The sequence below is a fragment of the Sarcophilus harrisii genome, chromosome 1 (assembly GCF_902635505.1).
Source record: "Sarcophilus harrisii chromosome 1, mSarHar1.11, whole genome shotgun sequence".
NCBI lineage: Eukaryota > Metazoa > Chordata > Mammalia > Dasyuromorphia > Dasyuridae > Sarcophilus > Sarcophilus harrisii.
The window spans coordinates 303,792,502-303,811,006 of NC_045426.1; the positions used below are offsets into that span (position 1 = coordinate 303,792,502).

The 18,505-nt window shown below is 42.4% G+C and overlaps 1 protein-coding gene across 1 annotated transcript; it reads left to right on the top strand.

Annotated features, from left to right (window-relative positions):
• The first annotated feature begins 15,480 nt into the window (after positions 1–15,480).
• Positions 15,481–17,796, top strand: SOCS1 (suppressor of cytokine signaling 1). Its single transcript, XM_031944589.1, has 2 exons — positions 15,481–15,534; positions 16,568–17,796. Exon 2 carries the CDS (start codon positions 16,646–16,648, stop codon positions 17,321–17,323), a length of 678 nt encoding a protein of 225 aa, XP_031800449.1. The 5' UTR covers positions 15,481–15,534; positions 16,568–16,645; the 3' UTR covers positions 17,324–17,796.
• Positions 17,797–18,505: the final 709 nt, after the last annotated feature.

Consider the following 18,505-nt stretch of genomic DNA (forward strand, 5'->3'; position numbering starts at 1 on the left):
TTGTATCTCTCTATACCCCGGGTCATATAAAAATTTCTCAGGTGTTGCAAGTGAAAAAAAATTAAGAAAAATTTATGATCATTCTGCTGGGCCTAGAGTCATCAGGAAGATCTGAATTCAAATTCTGCCTCAAATACTTACTAACTGTTTGACAGTGGGCAAGTCACTTAGCCTCTGCCTCAGTTTATTCATCTGTAAAATGAGAATAATCATAGCACCTACTTCTCAGGGTTGTTGTGAGGATTAATGAGAAAGTATTTGTAAAGAGCTTAGCACATGCTACAAACATTGTCAGTGCTATATAAATACTTATTCCTTTCCCTGTAAGAAAGGGAGGATCAGACAACCTTTTATCCAAACTCAATCTGTAAAGGACATTTTATGTTATTCAGTCATTTCAGTCACATCTGTTTGTGATCCTTTTTGGGATGTTCTTGGCAGATACACTAGAAATGTTTGTCATATCCTTCTCCAACTCATTTTACAGATGAGGAAACTGAGGCAAACAGGATTAAGAGATTTGCCCCGGATCATACAGCCATTAAGTAAGGGTTATACAGTTAGTATCTGAAACCAGATTTTAATTTAGACGTTCCTGACTCCAGACTCAGCACTCTATCCACTTCACCCCTACCTCTCCATGTAAATGACATTAATGGCTATTTAATCTAATCCCTTCATTTTATAGATGAATGCATGAAAAAAAAACAACACTTTTTAAAAACCATGTATTAAATAACTCCTCTGGACCAAGTAGTTATATACAGGATAAATAGGAAACAATCAACTGAGAGGAAGCATTAAAATTAAGGAAACAGTTCCTGCCCCCAAGGGGCAGGGCAAACAATACAAAAAGGTGATTGGTGGGTTGGGAAGTTAAAAGTCTGGGGACTTAGAAAATAAGAGGCAGAAAGTGAGGGAGAGGGGCTTGACGGTGAAATGCCTCACAGAATGGAGTGGAGCTTGTTGGATAGGATTTGAAGCATAATCTAGGACCTGGTCAGTTCATGTTTATTTTTGGATCTTTCCAAGATCAGGTTCCCAAGGTGGCTTTCAAATGGAAGGGAGGGCAAGGCAGATAATAGATCCCAGGTGGACCCTAGTTTCTAGGAGACTTTTAGAGGCCCTGAGATATGAAAGGACTTGCCAAAAGTAACTCAAGCATTAAAGAAAAAGGAACAAAATTTGAACTCAGGTCCTCTGATTCTTTTTTTAAAATTCTTAATAGTATTTTATTGTTTCCAAATATACTGTATATCAATAATTTTCAACATTCACCTTTGTAAAACTTTTTTTCCAAATTTTTTTTCCTTTTTTATAATAATAGTTTTTTGTTTTTCAAAATACATGCCAAGATAGTTTTCAACATTCACCCTTGCAAAACCTTGTTTTCCAATTTCCCCTCCTTCCCATCCCTTCCCCTAGATGGCAAGTAATCCAATATATGTCAAACATGGTAAAAATATATGTTAAATTCAATATAGGCATACATATTTATATAATTATCTTGCTGCACAAGAAAAATTAAATAAAAAATGAGAAAGAAAACAAAATGCAAGCAAACAACAAAAAAGGTGAAAATGCTATGTTGTGATCCACCCTCAGTTCCCACAGTCCTCTTCCTGGGTATAGATGGCTCTCTTCATCACAAGACTATTGGAGTTAGCCTGAATCATCTCATTGTTGAAAAGAGCCATGTCCATCAGAAATGATCATTGCTTTATAGCAGTGTATAATCTTCTGGTTCTGGTCATTTCACCCAGCATCAGTTCATGTAAGTCTCTCCAGGCCTCTCTGAAATCATCCTGTTGGTCATTTCTTACAAAACAATAATATTCTGTAACATTCATATACCACAATTTACCCAGCCATTCTCCAACTGATGGACCTATACCCAGTTTCCAGTCTCTTGCCACTACAAAAAGGGCTGCCACAAACATTTTTGCACATAAATATGTGCATTTCTTCTAAACATATTTTCACATTAATCATGCAGCACAAGAAAAATCAGGTCAAAAAGGAAAAAATTGAGAAAGAAAAAAACAAGCAAGCAAACAACAATTTAAAAAAGTTGAAAATACTATGTTGTGATTCACATTCAGTACCCACAGTCCTCTCTTGGATTCAGATCTCTCTATTCATCACTAGACTACAGGAATTGGCCTGAATCATCTCATTTTGAAAAGAGCTGCCACATCCATCACAGTTGATCATCACATAATCTTGTTGTTATGTACAATATTCTCTTGGTTCTTCTCACTTCACTCAGCATCAGTTTGTAAGTCTCTCCAGGCCTTTCTGAAATCATCCTGCTAGATCCTCCAATTCTAATGCCAGGGATTTTTTTCTATGGTGTCCCTCAATTTCAAAAGAAGAGTTCTCCTTCCCCTCCTAAAAAGAGGTGAATTGAGTCACTTTCATTCTGTTTAAACTGGAGAAAGAAGAAGTAATTAATCCCATGGTGTGTAAAGGACCTTGTACAAGGGATAGAAGGGAGACTGAAGTTTCAGTTCCAGCTTTGGCTATTATCTGTATGATCTTAGACAAGTCACTGGACTTCTATTTTCTGTTTCTACATCAGTAAAATGGTTTACTTTACTCTGCTGTGGCTCTCTTGTGAGGATCAAATGAAATAATTATGTAAAAATGCTTGAGAAATTCAAGGTACGATTATGTGAGCTATTATCTTCATCATCATCATCATCACAATTATTATGATTTCTGCATCATAATCTGAGGTCAGTCTGAAAGTTCTGGGACTCAAAAAAAAAAAAAAGAAAAGCCAGAGAGGAGGGGGAAGAATTGTTTTGATTTGATTTGACTTTATTTTATTTTTTATTTCATTGATTGAATCTATTTTACCCAGACTGGAACAACATTCATTCACAGTCCAGATCTCATTGCTGATAGCTTTGCCCTGCCCCCACCAAGGCTACTTTGTGCCTCAGTTTCCCCATCTGTAAAATGTGAATAATAATAGCACCTATGTATTGTGAGGATCAATGCCTGAACATAGAAAGCATTATATAAATGTTAGCTATTATGAAGAGGAGGATGACAACTATGATGATGATAGTGATAAGCTAAGTGGAAATTCAAAAATTCCAGAGCTCAAGCAATCCACCAGAGTCAGATTCACCAGTAGCCTAGAATTGGGGATGGTGGTGGTTGGAGAGGAAAGCATCTGAAAAGAAAATTATTCAATCGACTTTTTAGTTTAGATTTCTCTAAATCTTTCCCTTCTATTTTCCTTTCCTAAAAATTTCTCCCACCCTTTTATCTGTTCTCAAGTTGTAGATCCAGCAGACAAACAGATACTATCACTCATGCTTTCCAACTGTCATTGCCCCAGGTAATCAGATTCCTTGGTTTTTCCTAACTACACTGACCCCGGTTTGGAAACATCCAGATTTCAAAAAGAAGGCTGAGGCTTTAGAAACCTTTTGGTGAACTGGAGAAATGTTAAGTATTTACACAGTCATAGTATGCTTGGAGAAGCGTACTCTTACTCAAATTCAGAAGAAGGCATGGAAGATTTAAAGCAGGGATTTTTAACCTGAGATGCATGAAGAGGGAATAGATTTCAGGAGCTCCAAAAACTTGGTTGGAAAAAAAATTTCACAAACCTTTAACTGAAATTTAAAATTTTCTTCAATTATGAATGTAAACAATTAACATTATTCAGAGACAAGGACAATAAGTTTCACTGCCAAAGGGGTCTCTTAACACAAAAGAAGATTAAGAACCTCTGGTTTAAAGTGGGAAGAGTAGGGGGGAACTATCTCTGTCTTTGGACAATTCAAATCACTTCTCAGGGTCTCACTTTCTTCAACAGTATGAGGAGGGTGGAATCGCTGATTTCCAAGTCCTCTTTCAGATCTTCATATCTTCATATCATATACAGAGATTTTATATCTTACGATTCTCATTCAAAGGTCAGAATACCATCTGCCATTCCAAAACTCTCATAGCCAGGGCCAACTAACCAAAGAGTAGTTAAGAGGAAGAATTTGAAAGGGGAAAGTAAGATCTATTAGTTTGTTGAGGAGACAAGCAGAAAGGAATGCCATCTGACTAGAGTGGAAAGGAGTTATGAAGTGGGAGACATTGTGCCTTTCTGGTAAATGGTATACCTTTGAGTCAGGAAGCCTTGGATTTAAGTCTTGCCTTTGATTTATTCAAGCTATGTAAGTACAAGTAACTGTGGCCCTCTCCCTCCAAATTCTCTAAGACTCTAGGTTAGAAAGAAATTGTTGGCTTGCACTGGTGGGGAGTTTTCACCACAGAGATTCATCTACCAGTAAATTTGTAGGTCCACTATAAAATATATGTATACACACAAGCATAAATATATACATATGTGCATAATCCATCTATCTATCTATCTTAGCAGCACTTCTTGTGATAGTAAACATCTAAAAATTAAGAGGGTACCCACCTTTTGGGGAGTGTTTGGATAATTATGGCATATGAATGTAATTAAATATTACTGTGACAAAGAGACAATTCCAGAGAAAACTGAGGATCTCAGACCTCTATGAACTGATTTCGAGAAACATGAGCAGAACCCGGAGAACAATTTATACAATGACAACATTACAATGACATACAATTTAGAAAGACTTTGGAATTCTGATCATCGTAATGACCAATTATGATTCTAGAAGACAGAGAAAGGTTCAAGTCCACTACCCACCTCCTGCCAGAGGAGCGAGAGACTCAAGATGCTGAATTTGGACATGTCCAATGGGAGCATTTGTTACATTTGAGTATGAATATTTACTGTGAAGCCTTCTTTTCCTCTTTTCTTTTTGTTCAATTGTTGGGAAGGGAGGTTGTAATGAACCAGAATTCTGGAGGCCCTCTGGAATGGGCCTTGGTTTCAGTGGAGGAATGCAAGAGGCAGGAGAGCCACCACAAGGCTGATCAAAGATGGAATGTCTGTGGCTGACTTTGTCCTCAGTTTAAATACCCTATTATAATTACATTAATTGTAGAACTATTACATCATCAAGCTAAGTACTGAGTATATGTAAACTAGATAACCATTGTCTCATCAATTCCACTGAGTTAACACCTTGCTGTAGGATTAAATGAATCATACTGAGCTAGAGAACTATTACTCACCATGCTAAACTGGATAACCATTGTCTTATCAATTTCTCTGACTTAACACCTTGTTTCAAGTATGCTTCTCCAGGGCTCAGGCTCTCTACAGGAGGTAGAGAAAAAAAATTTAAATAATCTAAAAAAAAAAAAATCATAGGTCCAGATTAAACATAATTTGCAATGTATACATTAAGTATTAAATAGGTGTTGAAAGAATGATGCAGATGGGGAACCATAGAATCCTATATTCCTATTAGAGAACTTTGAGGTCATTGAATTCAACCACTCATTTTACAGAGAAAAAAATTCAGACCCAGAGACGTAGTGTCTTGCTCATGGATTTTAAGAACTGTGGGCTAAATTTGAAACCAGATCTTTTTTCAAAAATAATATTGTATTTTTCTTATTTCACTTAAAGTGATTTTCAACATTCATTTTTATAAGATTTTGAGTTCCAATTTTTTTTTCTCTTTCCTTCCCTCATTTCCCTCCTACTCAAGATAGCAAGCAATTTGATATAGGTTATATATGTATCATCATTTAAAACATTTCCACATTAGTCATGTAGTAAAAGAAGAATTTGAACAAAAAGAAAAAAATCAGGAGAAAAAAAACCAAACAAATTAAGAAAAGTGAAATTAGTATGCTACAATCCTTATTCAGTTTCCATAGTTCTCTCTCCGAATGAGGATGGCATTTTCCAGTTTCAAGTCTAATGGAATTGTCTTGGATCACCATATTGCTGAAAAGAGCACAGTTGATCATCACAAAATCTTGTTATGACTGGGTAAAATGTTCTCCTGGTTCTGCTCGCTTCACTCAGTGTCAGTTCATGTAAATCGTTCCAGGCTTTTCTGAAATCAGCCTGTTCATCATTCCTTATAGAGCAATACCATTCCATTACTTTCATATTCCATAAATTATTCAGCCATTCCCCAACTGATGGACATCCAACTTCAATTTCTAATTCCTTGCCATGAACCCAGATAGTCCTACTTCCAAATGCAACACTACTAACATCATGATTACTTCAGGCTTTGAATTTTACTCTGAAATTGTGCTAGGCGTTTTTAACAAAGGACACAAAGGCCAAAAAATTAGTCCCTGCTTAGTTGGGGGAAGAGGGACAATGACACAAATACATGAGCATATAAGTACATATGAAATAAATACAAGGTTATTGTTGTTTGTCCTTCATTCTCTCATGGTGACATATAATAATGGATCCTGTCACCTACCTCACAGGACTGTTGTGAAGCAAGTGTTTCATATGAATTATTATTAAAATTATTAAAATCTTTTAAAAGCTAATATTCATGCTCAAAGTGCCATGTCAATAAAACTACAACAATAATACTACAAGAGTGGAGAGGGAGGGAAAGAGGTGGTGAATGGTGAGGACTATTTGAAAAGAATCCTGGTTTTGGAATCATAAGAGTTAAGTTCTTGCGTCTGTTTTAAGAAGCTCATTTTCCTTCATCAGTCCACTAAGGGAATATTCTAGTCTTTGACAAAGTAGAATCCCCTAAGCTTGGAATGTTTTCACTGTGCACTCCCCTTCTTGGAATCCTTAGCTCTCTCTCCAAAAGCAGTCACCTTCTGCCCAAGCCCTTTCTTGAGCCTCCCCAGTTTCAAAATGCTTTCAGCCTCCCAGAAATGACTGTATATATTTTGCATTTTATTTTTAAAAAGAGGAAGAGAAAAAAAAATCAAAAGCAATCAATACAATAAAAAAAATCTGACAGTAAATGCAATGTTCCACACCAGTTTTTGGTCTCCCCCCACTCCCTGAAGAATTGAGGTGTCTTCTCATTTCCCGTCTTTGGAGCCCGGCGCTTTCTTTCTCTGTCATTCTGCAAGAGAATGTAAGCCTGTCTGGCCTTTTCTCTCATTAAGATGGCTGTAAACAGTGTCATTTTGCATTTCTCCTGGGCCCCCAGAAGAGAACCATATCACAGATCTTACTTTTTTTTTAAGCACAAAGTACCGACTCATCTCTGCTAGCCAGGTCCTTCCTCATTTCCCCTCTGACTGCTGGCTGGTCAATCCAACTCCTCCAGCAGCCAGGAGCTGCTAGGGACTTTTCCTCCTTAGGCTGGCTATGAAAGGTAACACTTGTACTGCCTGGGCAAAGGGGGGTGAGGGTAGATAAGAAACAGTCTCTGGACCCTTTTCCTCTCATCACCTTTCTGCAGGTGGGATGCCCAGGACCCCAATATGCTCTTATTCTACATTTCCTTTCTTCTGATACAGCTGGCCTTATACATCCCAGGCTAAAGAGCCATTTCTTGCGGTCTCTACATCTCCCTTTCTTTTTCATCTCTCTGGTTGCACACTTTTTGTCCTTGTTTTTTTTCTTAACCTTAGCACACCATAACATACATTGTAATTCCCTGGAATTGTTCAAAGAGATGATAAGAGGTAATAACAAGGCATCAATTAACAGAGGAGGAGGTGGAGGCCTGGAGGGGAAGATTCAGAAGCTTCCCAAGCCCATAAATTAAAGGAGAGGAGGAACCAGATGGACCTGTACAACCTCCCAGAAAGACAGGCCTCCTTCTATTCCAGTCTCTCTCCCCACTTTTGTGCAAGATTTCAGCCTGAGGCCCTTTCCACCCTGTACTTTTCCCTGGTTTATATCTAAAAGGGATTTGCTTGGGGGTCAAGGTGGGGGGAGGGAAAATGACTTTGATGGGAGGGAAGGAGAATGGAGCAAAAGAAACCATTCCTCATGTTAGCATAAAATTTGAGGTAGAAACAAGGTCATCAAAGAGATAGCAGACTCTGACAACTAAATAAATGGGGACCCCAAAGAAGAGATCCGTCTGCTCTCAGGCAGGGCAGTCCACCAATTAAACCTTAGCCAAGATACTAGCTTCTGGAGGCCCCCAGTTGCCCTAGCTTACATGAGCAAACCGAATAAGGCATGCAAATCCAAACATGTGCAGGTAAATGCACAGGAGGGTAATTAGCTATTTATATCCCTTTCTGTTGAAAGCCTGCCAAGGAGACTCTCTGACTAAGAAACAGTAAGCTCCCAAAACTGAGCCTTCTTTTTTCCCATCCTTCCATCCCTCTCAGCTCAAAAGACAGCACCTCATACAGAAGTACCTCTTCCTAGTACTGCCATGGGTTGGCTTCCAAGCATCTCTCCTCCCATCTTACTCTCAAAAGCTTCTCTTTCTTCCAAGCTGAGGTCTTTAAAGTTGGTATCTGCTACAGGTCTGACCCTTAAAATTCTACGGGATCCCACCCATATGAGTATATGTTCACATGCATGCACACATATACACACATAAATACACATATAACCTTGGAAATTTTCAGTGACAAGTAATACATCCTGGTAAGAAGTAAATTCAGCATTTAAGTTTGTATAGATGGAATTTGATTCTCTCTGTTCTTGAGTAATATTTACTACTAATGTAGTTGAGGATCATGACAGCAGAACTGAAGCAGAACTATAAATTTACTACTTACAGCCTAGGAAAGCCATTGCCATATAGTCTCATTTTCTCTTAAAAAGACAATTAAATCACCCTTTAATATTTTATTCATCTAGGAGACTAATGCTCAGATAATTGACATAACTTCCTGTAGGAGTCAACACACCTTTTTGACTTGGCAGACTTCATAACAAATGTGAAGAGCAGTTGTGCTCAATTGAACCAATAGTTGAATGAATATCCTAAGAATGTTATTTATTTAATAAATTTCCTTTTGTTAAAGGTTATAAGATCTACAAGTGTCTCACTTCCAAACCTAATTATCAGATGTAGGCTTGATCTAAAACACCAAGACAATCAACTTCTCAGATATTTCTTTGAGTTTAGAGGGAAAGTAAATTTTTGGACTCTGTTGGGGTTCAGGGAGTTAATGGTATCTATTGACAAATTTTGTTGTCTCCCAGGAGTCTGAAATGGTGCTACGTGTTTTTAATAAAGGACACAAAGACCAAAAAATTAGTCCCTGCTTAGCTGGGGGAAGTGGGACGATGACATAAACACATGAGCATCCAAGTATATATGAAGTGAGTATAAGATTATTGTTGTTTGTCCTTCGTTCTCCAAGAGGACCATGACATCAGGGAGGTGATACCATGAAATTGGATTTAAGTGAAGGAGGCCTGTGCAAAGTCACCTACTCCAGGGCCATCTGGGTGCAGTGGCCAGATATAGATCAGGATGACCGGAGATGGCCCTGGATGCAATGGGAGGCTTTAGCTAAGACAAAGTGATAACAAAGTAATATTGGGGTAAGCTTTAGAAGCTGAGGGATCAAGACAAGCCTCATATAACCTTGCTACGATGTCTGAGCAGAGCTTTGAGTCAAGCAATGGATTCTAATTGGTGGAGATAAGAAAGATATGCATTCCAGGTGCTGGGAAATGGTCTTTGTAAATGAAAAAAGTAATTAGTGCTTTAGGGTGGGATAGTTCCACAGAAAGAGCACCTGGAATCACAAAGGCTGGATTTTAGACCCAATTCAGCCAATAATTAACTAGTTTTAACTGGTGTCTCCCTGGGTCTCAATTTTCTCCTATTTGTTCAGTGAAAACATTGGGCTAGATCTTTTAGATGCAGGCATCTTGGTACCGTGGAGAGTGTGCTAAGCCTTTGGTCAAGTTATCTAATCTCTATGGATCTTTATTCCCTCATTTGTAAAAGGAAGGAGATTGGGCTAGATGATGGCCTCTTAACATCTTTACCAGTTCTCACTCTGTGACCTCTTAATTGTACAATCTCTTAAGATTCTATTCATTCTCAGTACTGATAGTGGGTGGTGCTATTTAGATAAGCGAGCAGAAAAGATACTGAGGAATTAGTAATGCCCATGGAATAAAAGAATATTTTCAGTGAAATATTTTATTACTCGTCTTTAGTGCATTTTTGAATAATAGATAAAATATTCATCCTGTCACATCCACTCACATCCACATGATTTTTTAAAAGTCTCATTGTCAAATATATCTTAGTCTCCTAAAACTGACCAGAACAAATAAATAATATGTAGCATAGTATGTGTGTAGTGTTCTTTCTAGAGCCCCCAAGTTGGGGTGCCAAAATGTATTATGTTTTCTAGAGCCCCCAAGGCGGGGTACCAAAAAGTACCATCCGGGCTAGCTCTCTGGAGGATCTCGGGACCAGCCTGAGTCCTTGGTCTTAGTGGAGGAGTGATGAAGCAGGGGTCCATGGGGATGGTCAAACATGGAGTCCGTTTATTTCAAGTCCTCTCAGCCCCTAAATACCTTAGTACAATTACATCACCACCACACACCGAGCAACTATAAGCACCCTGCTATTAATATGTAAATATCTCATATCACAGGTATTTCCATTTCAAGTAGAACACAGGTTTTCACATCCTCCCTGACTTCTCTGGAAGGGTGAGACGCCCTAAGGGGAAATGAGAGCCAAACTAGACATTGTCCGCAGGTTCCCTCTGGGCTGAAGGGTCTTATATCTTATCCAGAGTTCCCCCACTATCTGTGCCCCTCTACCATGTGGCCAGCTAAATGGCACAGCTAAATGGCCTAGAGTGAGGGAGACTCATCTTTCTGAGTTTAAATCTGGCCTATGGCCTCTGTGTGACCCTGGGCAAGGCACTTAACCCTGTTTGCCTCAGTTTCCACATCCGTAAAATGAACTGAAGAAAGAAATGGTGAAGCATTCCAGTATTTTGGATAAGAAAACTCCAAATGGGATCATGAACAGTTGGACAAAATTGAAAAAATAACCTAACATTGCATTGCATCTTGTTCATGCTCACTGCAGGTCTCTTTATTGTCCTTTGGGTAATCTGAGTATCCCAGATATTATCTTGTTTATATCTCCTATTCACATGTCATTGAAGGAAGACTATGGAAATTTGGAGTTGATCGAACATTTGTTAATCTACTATGTTCTGGGCATGAAATATTAGGTGCTAGAGATACAAGGATAAGAATGGAATAGTCCCTGCTTTCAAAGAGCATACTAACATTTATATAAAAGCTTAAGATTTGAGAGCCTTGCACATGTAAAGCACTTTACAAATGTCTCATTTTGTGTTATTATCACCTTCATTTTACAGATAAACTGAACAGCTAGAGTCTAAGGCTGGGTTTGAACTTAGGTTTTCCTGATTTCAAGTCCAGCACTCTATTCACTATGACACCTAGAAGATCTATATGGATAGAAATAAATTAAATACAAGGTAGGTTTTAGAAGGAGTGTAGTAAGGACTAGAGCAATTGCAAAAGTTCATGTAAAAAGTGATATTTAATTCATGATTCAGATCAGAACTGAAGGGAAAATTTGATTTTCAAATACAGGACTCTGGAGAAGCATAAGGAGGTGATTAGGAAAGTAATAGCATAAAGGACTTAATAAGGTTTATCTGTTTACATTCCTATATGAGAGGATGATAATTGTAACTTATTAGAACTTTCTCATTATTATGGCAGTTAGAAATATAGATAGACAGAGGGCACAGGTGTGAGTTGAATAGAAAGGGAAAATATCTTTTTTTTTTTAATGATGAAATTAAGGGACAATAAAGGAATGTACTGGGAGAAAGAGAAAGGGAGAAGTGGAATGGTGCAGATTATAAAAAACAAACAAACAAACAAACAAACAAACAAAAAAACCAAAGAGGCAAGAAAAAGCTTTTACAGTAGAGGGGAAAAGGGGCAGGAGAGGGTAAGGGAGTGAACCTTATTTTCATCAGAATTATCCCTAAAAGGAAATAACATAACTACTCAATATGGGGATAGAAATCTATCTTACCCTGCAAGGGAGGGCAAAAAGAGAGAAAGAATAAATGGGGGGAAATACAGTTAGCAACAGTAATTATAAAAAAGCATTTTGAAGCAAATTTCTCTGCTTAAGGAAGCCTCATTTCTCAAACATAAAGGGAACTGAGTTAAATTTATTTAAAAAAAAAAAAAAAAGAGCCATGCCCCAGTTGATAAATGATCAAAAGGTACAATCTGTGCCCAATGGGCCATAAATTTATGTATTATCCTTTGACCCACTACTAGGAATGAATGCCAAAAGAGATTAAAAAAAAAAAAAAGCACTGAATTAAGTCTAGAGAGTCAGTTTCTTCATCTGTTAAAGAGGTATTAGGACTAAATCAGAAATTTTTAAACTGGAGTTCACAATTTTTAAGAACATTTAAATAAATAATTGAATAAAAAAAGAAAGCAATGCTTGAGATGAGTAGTCAGAATCTTGTCATTCTCAAGAAAGGCAATCCAGCTGGGTTTTCTCTTTATATTCAAGGCTATTAGGGGAAAGAAAAGAATTACCAGAATGTAAGACTACAAACAAAACCTATGTGACTTTAAATGATTAGAGAGGGATCCATCCACTTTTGCTATTTATTGTTTCTGAAATCCACATAAAAGATGCACATGTTGATTTTAACCTACATCCTTCTTGTTTTATGATCCTTTTTTACTTTTGTGTTCTATAACAGAATAGTTATAGTTATTAATGGCCTTATAATGATAGTTATGTAATTAGAATCAGTGTTTACCTACATTGTTGTTATTTTGATTCTTGTTTCTTTAGAGTAGTTGAGAGTGTTGCTTTTTAAGTCTCCTTATATTTCTTTGGATTCTTTGAATTTATTAATTTGTTATACTATGATAAAATTCCATTACGTGCACAGCGTATAATTTGTTTAGTTGGTTTCCCCATTAATGAGCCAGTGAGATCACTGGTTTGGTTTTGTTTGTTTCATCTTAACTATTACAAATAGTATTCCTAGGAATATTTGTGTGAAGACAAAACTTGTTTCCTTGTCAAGCAATACTTGGGACGTGGTCTCAGCAGAGGGACTAGTGGTTGTTAAGTATTATTTTATCCTCATGTGACAGATGAGGAAATTGAGCTTCTTGGTAATAGAATGGTTAGTCAGTGGTCACATAACTAATTAGTGACAAAGAAAGACTGGACAAAAATCCTGGTCTGACTCAACTTGTCCTACTGTGTAAAATGTATGAATTCAGTTTTCTCTTTACAGCAGACCCCTTTGAAATAGGCTAACTGAGATAATGGAATCATATGTGTAAAATTGGAGGGGATCTCAGAAGTCAGTTGGTCCAAAACCCCATTACACAGACAAGAAACCCAGGAAAGTTAAATTATTTTCCTGATTTGCACTCAGGTCCTCTGTCTACAGAGCTAGTGCTTTTCCTATTGTTCCAGAGAGTCTCCTTATCATAGAGGTTTTTTATTGAATTACTAAGCCTTTATCAACTTCCTCATATCTCTGATTAGCTGGAAGAATCCCTCCCTTTCCCCTTCTTCCTGTCTGGAAGATGGGGTGAGGAGTGGGGAATCCATATGTGCAGACTTTCCAGTAAGTAAAATGAAGAAAGTCATTGTTTTCACAGTCCCCACCCCCAAAATAAACCTTAGGAATTCCATCAGTAGCATACATTTGGTATTTTCAGAGACAGTGCTAATTTCCAATACTTTGGCCCCTTCACAATTTTGAAAAAAATTGTTAACTTATATAGTCTAAATTAGGATTCAGAAAACAAGGTCCTCACTTTTTGAAAACGTGACCACGCATGTATACTTATTGTGTATCTAATTTATATTTTAATGTATTTAACATCTACTGGTCATCCTGCCATCTGGGGGAGGGGGTGGGGGGGTAAGAGGTGAAAAATTGGAACAAGAGGTTTGGCAATTGTTGATGCTGTAAAGTTACCCATGCATATATCCTGTAAATAAAAGGCTATTAAAAAAAAAAAAGAAAAGAAAACGTGACCACGAAGATTGCATAATCACAAGATTTCAAAGTTGGGATATATGTGTAAATTATTTTGGGAAGATGTGATGTTGGGAAAACAGCTGGAAAGGAGACGCAGGGGGTAGAGAAAGGTTGGGGCTATAGACTAGATCCAATCAAGTTAGCAGGACCACAGATTTTCAGTTTAGAAGTAGCTTAACTCCTTAAAAGTAGTCTAAAGCCAGAATTTTGACAGATGAGGAAAACGAAAATGATCTGAGAGAAGCCCAGAAAGAGGACTTGTCCGGTGCTAAGCAATCACTTGAGGTCATGGACTAATCATTAATACTATTACACGGTTCCAATTTCCAAAAGGCTTTCGTACGTTGTATTACACTGGATTCTCCTAACATCCCTAAACTGCAGAAGTGGTTATTTCTGTAATAGAGATGCAAGCTCTGAAGGCCAAAAAAGTGAGGCGTTTCTCCTTCCATCTCCCGGGCAGTCTCTGGCTTCTCCACTCCCCTCGCCCCAATCTGGTATTCTTTCCTGGGACCGACTTAAGGTCTACCCCGCTTAGGGAGAGGGAGTGAGGAGTGGCCAAGGGGGAGCGCTCGGACTGGAGACGAGAGCGGGCAGAGAAAGGAAAGGAACCTTGCCCAGCGGCTGGCCTCCCCAAGCAACACCGCAAGAATAGCTTGAAGGGGAATCAATACTAGTTCTCGTTTCTACAGTGCGGGGAAGCAGGAATACGGTCTAGGCCAGTGAAGTCCAGCGTGGCCCAGACAGTTTCGTTTCCTTCTCCATCGCACTTTCCTTGCACATAGTAGGCGGTCAATAAATATTGGACGAACTAACGGTACAGGAGGCGAGAGGAATACGCGGGTCACTGTCGGGAAAGCCCGCTGCAGGAAGCCTCCCCGCGGTCTGACAATAACAGCATCCGCTGGGGCTGCCGCGCCGGGGCTCGGGAGCCTCGGGCTGTCCCGGGCTGGGCTGGAACTGAAGCCGGGGAGAGGCTCGGAGCCGGCTCGGGGATGCAGCCAAGCCCGGCCCCCACCTCGCCACACCCATTTTCTGAAGAAGCACAGATGCGAGATTTGGTTAGGGCTCTCCCTCCGGAGAAATTCCTCCGAACTCTGTGGTTAGAAGCGTCGGCTTCCTGGGAAGCAACAGCTACGAGCGGGAGGAACTGGGCCGGAGCAGCGGGCAGCGGCCGTGCGGCGCACTCGCTGGAGTTGGAGAGGGGCTGGGGGATAAAGGGGGGGGGGCCCGGCTGGAGGGGCTGCGGGGGGGACGGCGGCAGGGAGGTCCGACAAATGGAGCCAGTGTCAAGCAGCGGGGAGAAAGGGGTAGGCGCCGGCAGCCGGAGCTGGAGCGGAGCCCGGGCCGGAGGGGGCCGGAGCTGGGCGGGAGCGCAGCGCTCGCGTCCTCACCTCCAGAATAGAAACCGAAAGCCCGAGAGGAGGAGCTCTGGGCCCCGCCCCCCCCGCAGCCCCTCCCCCACCCGCCCCCCACCCCAGCCCGAACCTCGGAGATTTAAATAGATTGCGCCCTGCGCTGTGCGCGGAGCAGAGGGAGCTGCGGCTACAGCAGCTGCACTGGCTCCCCGCCTCGGACTATGCGCCTGAGCGGCCCCGGAGCTCCCCCGCCGCTCCGCCCGCGGCGCCGAGCCGCGCCCACCCGCCGGGGAACCAGGTACGCCGGGGCTCGCGGCGCCGGGAGCCCCCGGCACTGGGCTCCGCTCTTGCGCCCGGTGCTGGGCGGCCGGGGAGCGGGACCCCAGGCAGGGCTCGGGATAGGCGGGGAAGCGAGGCCCCGCCGAAAGGAGGGGACCTGCAGGAAAGGGAAAGCCGCAGGCAGGCACCGGGATGGCCGATGCCTCCCCTTGCCCGGCGGCCAGCATCATCGTTGAAAGGGAGCAGGAAAGCTGGGGCTGCGGAGACCCGACCCCCGGCCTGTCCGCCTTCCAGCCTTCGGAAGGGGGTCTCTGGAGTGGTGGGCCATCCCTTGCGCACCCCGCGTCTGCTCCCGCCCGATCCCCTTGTCCTCGGCGGGTCCGGGGGAGGTGGCGGCCGCCGGTGAGCATCACTCCTCGGCTCTTGGCCCCTAGAGTCCCTGCAAAGCATTCTGCAGGAAGGCTGAAGGGATCCTGCTATTCGGAGCCATCCCCTCCCCGCCCCCCATCTGGCCCGCTCGCCCTTAAAGGCAGCTGGCGGGCTGTGTGAAAATTGGGCATTTCCCCCCCGCGGGTTTTCAAGAACTGTCCCAGAGCGAGCTGTCCTGCCTCTTACTGGCCAGCAGGGGGAGGCCACGGGCGACGAGAGAAGCCCTGGGCTCGTGGCCAGGGAAGGGGGGTGGGAGCGGGGAGAGGGCACCTCTCAAGCTCCAGGACACTTGCCGTAAGCTAAAGATGTAGATGTCTGTACCGTACGAGGCAGCCCCCCCCCGCCGCCTTCCCTGCACTTAGCCCACCCTGCAGGGAAATACCGGCCCCTCCAGGCTCTGCTTGGATGCGCCTGGCCTCCGCATCCTCGGCCGCCCCTGGACCAGCAGCGGGCGGAAGGCTCCCGGGGGAGACCCCGACCCGGGGCAGACTCTGTACTTGGCACACCGTCTGCGCAGCCCCGCCTGCCGCCCGGCCGCCCGCTCTCGGGAAATGTTCCCCACTCACTCTGCCTCTCTCTCTCTCTCTCCCCGCCTCTCCCTGACCCTCTGTCTGGGACTTCAGAGTAGCTGCTGCTGGAGTGGAGCCCGAGCCCGCCGCCGGACGCTATGGGCGACCCCACAGGCTGGCCCAGTCTGTAGAATGGTAGCACACAGTAAGGTGGCAGCCGACAATGCAGTTACAGCCGACACCAGAAGAAGACTCGACCCTTCTCCTCCTTCTCCTCCGTCCCACCGGGCTGGCCGGGAACATCCCAGCCCGCAGCCCAGACCGCAGCACGGCCTGGCCCCTCAGCATGGTGCGGTGGCCCTGGCGGCGGCGACCCAGGGACAGGGGGACACTCACTTCCGAACCTTCCGCTCCCAAGCGGACTACTTCAGCATCACCCGAGCCAGCGCCTTGCTGGACGCCTGTGGCTTCTACTGGGGGCCGCTGAGTGTGAACGTGGCCCATGAGAAACTCAAGGATGAGCCCGTGGGGACCTTCCTGGTCCGGGACAGCCGGCAGAAAAACTGTTTTTTTGCCATCAGCGTTAAGATGGCTTCAGGGCCCACCAGCATCCGGGTCAACTTCCAGGCCGGTCGGTTCAACCTGGATGGCAGCCGGGAGACCTTCGACTGCCTCTTTAAGCTGCTGGAACATTACCTGAACTCTCCCAGAAAAATGTTGGTCACCCCCCTTCGACAGCTAAGGGTACGGCCCCTGCAGGAGCTGTGTCGAAAGAGCATCGTGGCCACCTTCGGAAGGGACAACTTGGGCAAGATCCCCTTAAATCCTGTCCTTAAGGACTACCTGAAGTCTTTTCCTTTCCAGATATGAAAAGATGGAAGATTATGGTGGCAGCATTAACTATTTTATTTTTTTTTTTGTGGGGAGGGGAAGGGGAATTGATGTTTTTCTCTGGGGTAGGGGGAAAGGCAGTAAGAGGGAGGTGATGCTGATTTTGTGTGGGGTTTGGTGTTGATGGCAGAAGACACCTAGAAAAGGAAGTCCCCTCCCCAGGAAGGAATGTCCTCCCGTGGAGCTGTCCCAGCCCTTGCGTGCTTCTTCCCTCCTGCCTCAGAGTCAATCGAGGCCCATTTATTTTTCTATTATCCTTAATGTATTTGGGAGAGGGACCTGTATACACTCGTCTCCCTTCCCTCCTCATGTTTACAAACCAAATATCTTTGCACAAACCAGGGGTTTGGGGTCTCTGGCTTAATTTTTCTGCTATGCAGAAACTTATTATTTTATATTTTTTAAAGAATAATGTAATAAACTTTATTATAAAAGTTTTTTTAAACTAAAAGAGAAAAATTTCTGATTCATTCATTACCTTGGGGTTACTCTGCCTTCAGAGAGCTTCGAGTCAGCCTGAGGGTGCTGCTGGGATGGAAAGGAAAGGATAGAGCCAAGAAAGGTCTTCCCTTTATAGGAATCTTGAAAACTCATAATAGTCATGTCTCCTTGGGGGTGGGGGTGGGGGTGTTATTCCTCTAAATATCCTAAAGGCCTCAGAGTCTTTGAGATTTGAGATTGAAGGGGACTGTGGATTCTAATCACAGTTCTTGGATTTGGTCTAATTGGTCTAATCTAAATAGAAGTATGTACCCTGAATGTCCTAGAATAATTAGAGATTTTGACAGCTAACTTAAAATGGATGAATTAACTAGTCATCCTTACTAGTATAGAAGCCACCTCAACTGTCAGATGAAAAAATCCCGTTGACTGGTTCGAAAAAATCCCATGAGGTGTTAAAGCTTTGGCTTTGAGAAGACTTTTACATAATTCTGGGGCTGGGGACAAGACTAGAGTCTAGCTTCCTCTGTTTGTCCTGATCTACTCTTAACATTTTTGTTCAAAATAACTTTTTAAACAATGACAGAGGAGTCTGGGGAAGGGGTTGAGATTTGGAAATGGCCACTCAATACTTATTGCCTGTACCAACAAGCAGCTTTGGGTAGGGAACAATTGGACAGAGCCTATGTGCTATGTGTGTCTGAGGTCTAGGTTGGGGGG

Excerpts from the sequence above, each read along its gene's own strand:
- SOCS1 (XM_031944589.1), top strand. The coding sequence starts at position 16,646 with ATGGTAGCACACAGTAAGGTGGCAGCCGACAATGCAGTTACAGCCGAC.